This window comes from Marmota marmota, unplaced genomic scaffold (genome assembly GCF_001458135.2).
Source record: "Marmota marmota marmota unplaced genomic scaffold, marMar, whole genome shotgun sequence".
Taxonomy (NCBI): Eukaryota; Metazoa; Chordata; class Mammalia; order Rodentia; family Sciuridae; genus Marmota; species Marmota marmota.
The window spans coordinates 727315-737051 of NW_025999869.1; the positions used below are offsets into that span (position 1 = coordinate 727315).

Sequence of the window (9737 nt, forward strand, 5' to 3'; positions counted from 1 at the left end):
AGACATGGGAAAAGCAACCGTTTTCTCATCACTCTAAGAAAAAGCTGTGGAAGCAGATGGAAATGTGGGTAAGAAATCTCCAAACCCATGAAGTCAGAGGGAAGAAAGAAAAAAGGAAATCTTTGTTTTTCAGGATAATACATTTTCCCAACCCTGGGATTTGAGCTTCCTTTCCTCCTTTTAATGGCATGTTGTATTTTATTTGCAAGCAGAGTTAACGCTTTATTACTCTTTTAGCAACACTTTGTATCCCTGATCTTTGTTCTAGAAATGAATCCCAAATAATCCTATTTGCATAGCTTTGCAAACATTTTTAACTAGTGTCAACTTACTTCATTTGTGTAATATAAATATATAGATAGTCAATTTTAGTAAAGTCACACATTATCATTTCTTACAGAAATAACTAACTGGGATTCATTTTATTATTTGTAGAATTCATTTGCTCTTTCTTTTAATTTAAATGCTATGTAATGCTGACTGGAAAATTACATTTGTAATGGCATATCACATTTATACACCCATTCTACCTTCAAAAAGTGTATACAAATCCCTATCTCCTTTGAAAAGTTAAGTGTTAGTGATTTTTAATTTAAAATGATTTAAACACAGGCAGAAACTTTGTAATGAACTGAAAAGTCATGGGAGTTGTTGAATTTATTCTCTAAAAACTCATAAACCTCTCTTGCATGATTAAGCAAAAAGATCACTGAAGTTGTCCTATTTCATGTGACATCTTATCACTTTATTAAAGTAAAAGCTGTAACATCTGCTGTCAAATGTCCATTAAAATCACATAAATGCTCAGGAAAGTGCGTGGAAGTGCAAGGCGGCCACTGATGTGTGCATGAATAAGCAAAGTGTGCTGCCCACAGCCAGTGGGGCACTAGTGACCCTTGAGAAGGATGGAACTCTGACACACCAAGAAGCACCCATGCACCCGAGTCAAGGTCATGGACAGCATGTAGTGCAAACAGACAAGGACAGGAGTGACTTCCTCCAGGTGCACTTCCTGGAGTCACCGATTTGTAGAGGGAGAGAGAATGGAGGCTGCTAGGCCTGGGAAAAGAACGAGGAGTTCTCTCTAATGGTGCACAGTTCCATTTTGGGGAGATGAAAAGAGTTTTCAAGGTGGACACTGGTGAGAATTGTACCATTGTGTGAATATACTTAATGTCACTTTGTCACTGTTCACTTAAAGATGTGTAGTGCAGTGCAAAAAATTAAAGGAACTTGCCCAACATCCTAGAGTTACTGAATTACATAATGATTTCTAAACAGGTTTAAAGCTTAGTCCGTCTTTAACACTGAGAAGTTGGAGTAGTGAAGAATGGGTTAGGGTTTCCTCCAGCCTTGAGAAGCTAGTGAGAGACATGGCCAGGGTTTTCATGTGGTCACCAGGTCACAGATCATGCTTCAGAGATACGGGGGTGTGCAGAGCACAGAGGTTGGCAGGTGACAAAGAAGTATTTGACAAAGAAGTACCTCCACAGGGTGGAGCAATCCAAGGCAGTAGCGTCTCCAGTCATGACTAGCATTTGGACTTAGGGTGGATCTTGGCACTCCCTAAGAGCTGCACACCTTCTGCCATGTGAGTATGACGAAGCAGGCAGCATCCCTGAGGACATACTAGTAGCCACATCTGTCAAGTTCTGGGCTTCTTTATCCAGTTGTAGCAGGAGAAGATCAAAACAAAAATTGACTTAAAGAATTTGATTCTATGGGGAATGAGGAAGAAATTAATGTTTCTGCACACTTTTGTAATAAAGAAGCAGGATTTTTCCTTACCCAGTAAATAGTGCATTTTTGCTACTGCCAGGAACAATACAAAGCACTGTTGAAGGATTAATGAGAGGATGCATTGAGCAATAGAGCTCCAAACTAACAAACTCAAATAACACTGATTAATTTTAAAACTGTGAAAGTGTCTAAGCTACTACCAACTTCACATGAAGTTATGCTTCTGTCTGCAGACTCTGTCCTCCTACCTTGTAGATCTGAGAAGGTAAGCCCTCCAGTTTTAGAAAAGGCTTTCCAGATTCAGTCAGCGCCGGGGAAAACATCATGATTTTGGTAGTTTAACCAATTTTCATGTGTTTTAGATTTGGAATCTTCATTATTAAGTACATCATTTTTTGAAAGTAAGATATTGACAATTCGTCTCTAAGAATATTGATCATGCAGTACACCACTAAAGCATCAATATGAATGACACACGTGCACCATTTCCTGCTCACCCATTTATTTGGGCACCAAGTAACTAAAAAGCCTGTCTTGCATGTCAGTTGCAACTCGTCAAGAATTAGGATTTGGTATGCAATTAATCAACACTCAACCTAGGAGGCATTTATCATGTGTAACTTCAAAATGACAAAAAAAAAGCCTTTTAGTTAATTTTATCTTGATTTAAACATGTTTAAAAAGTAGATGAAGCCGGGCGCGGTGGCACATGCCTGTAATCCCAGCAGCTCAGGAGACTGAGACAGAAGAATTGCAGGTTAAAAGCCAGCCTTAGCAATGGTGAGGCACTAAGGAACTCAGTGAGACCCTGTTTCAAAATAAAATACAAAACAGGGCTGGGGATGTGGCTCAGTGGCCGAGCACCCCTGAGTTCAATCCCCAGCACCAAAAATAAAAACAAGAAGAAAAATGAGAGATGAAGGATTTGAAATAGGTTTCATTATTACACATGTGATTATTTAGAAGGATATAAATAACAAGGGGCATTTAAAAAATTAATCTCTCTCCTATGTTTCCACTGACAGTGTCTCTTCTGTTGTTTGAAATCATGGAAAGTGGGAACACCAGTTCTGACTTCATTCTCCTAGGTCTCTTGGGCCACTCCAGAGCCCAACAGTTTCTCTTTGGGATGGTTCTGACAATAGCTTTCACCTCCCTAGTGAGCAATGCCCTCATGATTCTCCTGATTCAGTGGGACCTCCGGCTCCATACGCCCATGTACTTCCTCCTGAGCCAACTGTCCCTCATGGACGCCATGGTGGTTTCCACCATTGTGCCCAAAATGGCTGCTGACTACTTGACTGGAATCAAGTCCATCTCCCCTGCTGGCTGTGGCTTCCAGATCTTCTTCCTTCTCACTCTGGGTGGTGGAGAGTGCTTCCTCTTAGCAGCCATGTCCTATGACCGCTATGTGGCTGTATGCCACCCTCTGCGCTATCTCATGCTCATGAGCTGGCCACTGTGTCTGAGGATGACCGTGGGGTCCTGGTTCCTGGGAGCAGCTGACGGGCTGATGCAGGCAGTTGTTGCCCTGAGCTTCCCGTTTTGCAACAGGCGAGAGATAGACCATTTCTTCTGTGAGGCCCCTACGCTGGTGCGCTTGGCTTGTGCTGACACGTCTGTCTTTGAGAATGTCATGTACATCTGCTGTGTGTTGATGCTCCTGGTGCCCTTCTGTCTCATCCTGACCTCTTACAGTCTCATCCTGGCTGCTGTCCTCCACATGCGCACCCCAGAATCACGCAAGAAGGCCTTTGCCACCTGCTCCTCACACGTGGCTGTGGTGGGGCTCTTTTATGGAGCTGCCATTTCTAACTACATGAGACCCAAATCCTACAGATCAGCTCACTATGATAAGGTGGTGTCAGCCTTCTATAGCATCCTCACCCCTATGCTGAACCCCCTCATCTACAGCCTGAGGAACAGCGAGGTCAAGGGGGCCCTAAGAAAGTGTATGGCCAGTGTGTGGCCTTGAATAATGACTACAAGGTCATCTACTTGCCCAAACAGGAAGGCCTGTACTAAGACCTTGGTATTTCTTAGGGAGAAGGTATTTAACTTTCAAATATACATAGATATAGATATAAATATATTTTTTCTGCTTTACTCTGGATCATGCGAGAAGGTCCACACTTTGAGTTTGTTTACTGAGCTGTCTTCAGCAGGTCAAACTGTGTATTGTTAAAACTCTGTCAATTAAAATGTCAGTAATATTTCTATGTTATGCACCACAGTGGTTTCTTTTTTAAGTAATGAACTAAGTGTCTAGTAACTTTGAGGATTGAGGTTCTTTGCTGCCCGTCAGTGTATGATTTCCACAGTTGGGAGCTTAGACTGCAGGCATCCTCTTCAGAGGTTTCCACAAGTCTCTGCACTTGCAGCTCACACCCACCTCAAGCAACATGGCCCACTGAGGCAGGAAGGCAGAGCACCCCTTGGGACAGGACCTGGGCCTCAGCAAGGGAACGAGGCAGGGAGGCTGTGCAGTCCTAGAGGAGACATGGGCCTGGATAGCACCCTTCACTGCCCCAACGGCGTCAGCTGCGGTGGCTCTTCCCTAGTGTCCCTTCCCCTCCCCCAGCCACGGCCAACCGCAGAACCTGTAAAGCGCTTCCTCGTGGACAGCAGAGCCTCGCCCCAACCCTGGTGCTAATGGAGGCTTGGAAACTAAAGGAAGCTTGGAGTTTGAGCTCCTGAGATAGGAGCCCCCAGCCAGCGCGTCTGGAGCTGCAGCGCTGCAGGACGGTGCCCCCTGCCGGTCCCACGAGGCTGCGCAGCTGCGCGGTTACCCTGGCCCTGGGCAAGGCCGCTCTGCGACTGTGTCTAGAGGCCAAGTGGCCGCAGGCGCTGTCTGTGCCTGGGTGTTTCCCTCCAAAGTCAGGACGCTGGTCAGAGTCCCGTGTCGCACTGTCGGTGGGTCTGCTGTTTTCCTGCCAGTGGTCCTCCCTGGCTGGCGCCTTAGCGTTCCTCGGCCCATCGCTTAGCGGAGAGCCGTCTGCGCAGTGTGCAGTGCGAGCCACTGTGACTTAGCTGCAGCCAGCCTCTCTGTGTGTCACATGCCTCTGCTCCTCTAGGCGATGGCGGTGACTTACTCAGCCCCTTTTCAGAGGGTCTGCTGACTTCAGCCAGCAATGAACACGGATCCCAACTGCTCCCAGTATTATCGAAACTGTTCCATTTTGGCCAATTCTTGTGAGCACTTGGCTTTTCATTTGAATTTTCCTGATGATGAACGGGCCTTGAGGACTTGTCGTTAGCAGATTGTCTATGTGCTTATGTTCCTTTTTGTCTTTTGGACTATTTCAGTTTTGGAAAAGGATTCTGTGGATACTTCAAAACCAAACACAGCCATTGATTGCATAACAGAAAGTATAGGGCACTCAGAACACTACTGGGAGTTTTAGAAAAAAAAAATCATGAATTTTCTGACATACCTTGTAAATATATGCCCAAATAAATTAATAATGTGTGTGTGTGTGTGATATTTCTCTTCCACCTCCTCTCTTTTGCTAGAAACTGTTACTTTGTTTCTTTTAATTATGATTTCTTACAAACTACTGGTCTTCCATTGGAGGAAAGATTCCACTGAAAATCTAAGAGCTTTTTAAAATTGGGACTCAGGTGTTTTGGAACAATCTTTGTTTAACAAATGATTATATACTCCCAATAATTAATAAAGAATAAATTTGACACCTTTAAATGAATGTTGAATTTGTAAAGAAAATAAATTTGGCTATGCATTTTTAATAGACCTATCTTTCACATATATTTGTGTGATCTTCAAAAACAAAGCTAGTGAATTCAAAAACCATCCCAAGGCTGTAGTTTAAAATAGCACCTACAGTGTTTACTGTTGTGTTTCTTTTCTCCTCTTCTACTAATCTTGTCTTGATCTGGTTCCTGTCTTCACCACCTTTTCTTCTCTTGAATGTGGCTCAGTAGTTGTCCCTGGTCAGGTGGTGGAAGCTGCAGAGGACTCTAAGCAGAGCAGGAATAAAATATGCTGAGTAAACAGAGCAGGGTGGAGAGGCTCAGGAAAACTTTATTTTTCCTTTTAAAAACTGTTTTTTCTTCATCTTTTTTCTTGTTGTTATCATCATTACCATAAATTTAATTCTACATGATTAATTCATGGCAAAACAGTCCATCCCTTCTCCCCTGAGAGCCAGCCTCGCCATTGCTCCCCTGGGAGTGCCAGGGCTGCCCTAGGTGTCCACCACTGTCACCATGATACTTATGCCTGCTCCCGCCCCCTCCTTCCCAGGCCATGCCCTGGGGACTGGCTCCTTCTGCTGCCCTATGAAAAGACCACTGTTTTCTCCCTGAGGCCGTTTGCCACAGGGCTCCCAGTGAGGACCTGCCTCCTGTGCTTCTGCTTGCTGGTTCCAAGTGACTCTTGTGCAGTGCGCTTGCCAAATCCATCCCATCTGAAGGAGTGCCAAGTCCAGGCAGCTCTGGTGCCCTCAGCCACTCCCTTGGACGTGTCTCTTTGCACAAGCCAGGGCTCAGGGCCATTGGGGTGAGGGTGACTGATGCCCCAGTGAGTAGAGGAGGCTAAGTGAGAAATGTTGCCTGTGGTGTTTACCTGGTGAGGTCCAGAGAGGTGGCGGCGGCCCTGCAAGTGCACGTGTGGGACTCGGGGCTCTGGGGTGAGCCTGCAGCAGAGCGCACACCCATCTCAATGACTCACCAGTGCACTGGGCATCCATCCTGCCAGGCCTGCCTGGTTCTGGGGGACTGATCTGTTTGCTGAGAGCATGAGATCCAGTGGAGGGGGACTTTACCACTGAATTTGGAGAACTGAAGACGCTGAAGCCTCTGAGAGTGCTGGGTGGAGGGTGTGTGCTGCAGAAAGCAGCCAGGCATGGAAGGGAGGCAGGTAGGTAAGATCCACCACTGAAACTTTCAGACGACGCCAGTGGAAAGCCTGCAGACCAGGACTTAGGAGGAGTGAGGGAATGTGATGAGAGTGGTGTGTACTTAAAAGTGAGTTCCAGAAGAAATGTCTGCATTAGGATGAAACTGTATGTATATGGTGGCAAAACTAGAGGACTATAATTAATTTAGTTTTCTTTATAATAATATTTTAAATTTTCATCTCATAAAATGGTGCATGCTAAGCATTTTGAGTAACATGTACTAGAATTATGCTTAGTTGTGGGTTCCCCAAATTACAATTTAATAGAAACTTTCAGAGCAGCCAGTAAATGTCATGAGAGGCAGTAGAAATTTTCCCTTCCCAGATCTTACTTGCCCAAGTTAGTGAATTTTATTTTCATTGATATGTTCCTAGAATAAATTCTGATTTCAAAATGTACAACATTCTTCAATAAGTACATGTATATATACATATATATACACATACATACTGTTTCCCTTCTGAGTTAAAAATTAACTTTAATATATGCCACAAGTCAGCTTTCAGAAATTAATTCAATACAACAAATTAATAACAATTTTATTTCAATAAATGTAACACCAATGGCAAATATCAGTAGATTAAAAGAAATATAAATGTATAAAGTATAACACAAAATTTTGGCTTTGTTAATATAGAACACTTAGAGACAATGATATTCATGACTTATTTCTCCTAACAAAATCTGAGAAATAACCGTAAAAAAATTGAACAATGGTTAACTAAATTTTTCTGCATCTAGTTGAAATTTCCTATGTTACAAAACAAGAATCTGAAGACTTTAGGGGCGAGGGGGTACTGGGGATCAAACTCAGGTGCACTGGACCACTGAGCCACATTCCCCAGCCCTATATTGTATTTTATTTAGAGACAGGGTCTCACAGATTTGCTTAGTGCAAATGATTTGCTTTGGAAAACTGCTTTTAGTGAGGCTGTCTTTGAACGTGTGATCCTCCTGCCTCAGCCTCCCAAGCTGCTGGGATTACAGGCGTGCAATCTCATGTCTGCTCTCAAGACTTTTGGTTTATAGGGGTGGGAAAGAGTTTCTGTGTCACCAGCGAAGTCTTGGTGTGACTATATTTACTCCTGAGTTTGGGCTCTGAAAGAATTCTCTTTGTCTACTGTGACCTTTCAATCTTGGCATTGCCCTTGACATTGAAATTTCTTCTCCTGTTCATACCCTGTAGTGTTCTGATTGGCCTATTGCTTTCTTTCTATTACCTCCCTGCCCTTTTTTTAATTAAATTACCTAGAAGATTTATGCTGATGTTTTTCTCTATTCTTTTCTCCATACCACGGTCTATGTTTCCTATTTCCTTAAAATAAAGTGTCTGTTTTGACCTTGAATCAAAGTCTCTGTGAAGCATTAACCACACTGGTTAAACTTCAGATGTAACTGACTCATTGCTTATTTTAAATGATAAAACCTTAGGTATACAGAGATGCTTAGAAAATTTTACAAGATGTTATAGAAAAGCAGATTTAAAAGTTCATTAAAAAGTATTAAAATCATGTGGAGAACATATTTTGAGGCCAGCTTCCAAGATTACAGAGGAGAGGTGGGTAAGAAGACTGTGTTGCATGTCTCTCCAACATTAACAAGGATTTGTGGATGGAGCTGGGGAAACAGACTTCACCCTGGGAAAGAGTTGCATGTCCAGGGGAGAAGCTGCCGGGTGTGTACCAGCTTCTTTCTCCCTCCTTACACATTTAACTAGCTTGCTGCTAGAGCACTCATCTTTGGATTCAGGTGTAGCTCTTCCAGTCAATCCAGATGCCACTGAATGGCACAGAAGGTATAATTTCATTAATAATCCTGGCATCTTAGGAGTGTGCTCCAGACCTGGGGTGATGGGTGGGCAGAGTCGTGAAATGTGCCTGTGGAAATTCTAGATGCCTCATAGAAATTGCATCTGGAGGTAGAAGCAGGACACTGAGGGAGACAGGAGTGAGTGATGTTGGCTTCCCAGGGCTGCAGGGAAAATGTGGATGGCTGGTAGATGCAGTGAACACCACAGTAACACAGTCAAGTCAGAAATGCACAGGAGAAAGAACTTAGGAGCAATTGAAAATATTTGATGTCCATTTAAAAATTCTGTCTGTGGTAAGTCTTTAATGGCACCTGCAATGGGCATGAGGTCTGCTAAACACAGGGATCTCAGTAGTAAATGGTCAGGGGGTGACTTCAATAAAGTGGAAAATTAATTGGAAAAGCAAAACCAGAGGGAAAATATGCTTCCAGAGACACAGTATTGCTCAGTTTGAGTTGTGAGTGATTTTCACTGATTTGGGAAATGTTTGTGACCAACCATCTCACAGGAAGCACGTTGCCTGAAGTCTCCACCTGAGTGTGTCATCAAGGCTTCTGAGCTGTGGGTCAGAGCCTTTGGAACAGCCAGGACAGGGGCACAGGCAGGGTCACAAACCTCACTCAGCGCTGGTCTTTTTGACTCACTTCTAGGTCATTTCATTAAAAAAAGGACCACAGCAAAATGCTGCTAGCAGTCCAGGGAATTAGAAATAAGGTTAAGAATTGATCTAGTGCATGATACAGAAACAGCATTTATAAAAAATATATGCAAGACTAAATCATTTATACACTGTTAGTGACTTAATTTTCATATGTGCAAATATAAAAATTAATTATATTTAAGCTCAATAGTAATTGTCAATGAGATGATCAATTTTTGTTGTTTTTAATTATATGTATATATATATAAATTATATGTCTATATATTAATTAGACATATCAATAATAGATGTATACAATCTCCATATTGAGGGAGAGATTATATATACAGAACATTACAAATAAGTATAAAGTAAGGATACAAGTAACCACCTTCCAAGTATAAATAAATAACATGAACACGTATGACTTCCCATATGTAGAATAAAAAAGTTATGATTCAAATTCTACACATTAAGAATACAGAGAAAAGTAAAATATATTTGTAAAGATACGTTGTTGATTTTGACTACATATAGCTTTGATTTCTTACATATAAACAAGAACAATATTTAAAATCATCCTATATTTCATCCTCTGGAAGTTTTATCTACTTAAAATTTTATTTAA

General features: G+C 42.4%; 1 protein-coding gene across 1 annotated transcript; it reads left to right on the forward strand.

The window, feature by feature from the left end:
* Positions 1 to 2773: 2773 nt before the first annotated feature.
* On the forward strand, positions 2774 to 3715 carry LOC107147949 (olfactory receptor 2T33-like). Its single transcript, XM_015492543.1, has one exon. It carries the CDS (start codon positions 2789 to 2791, stop codon positions 3713 to 3715), a length of 927 nt encoding a protein of 308 aa, XP_015348029.1. The 5' UTR covers positions 2774 to 2788.
* The last annotated feature ends 6022 nt before the right edge of the window (positions 3716 to 9737 follow it).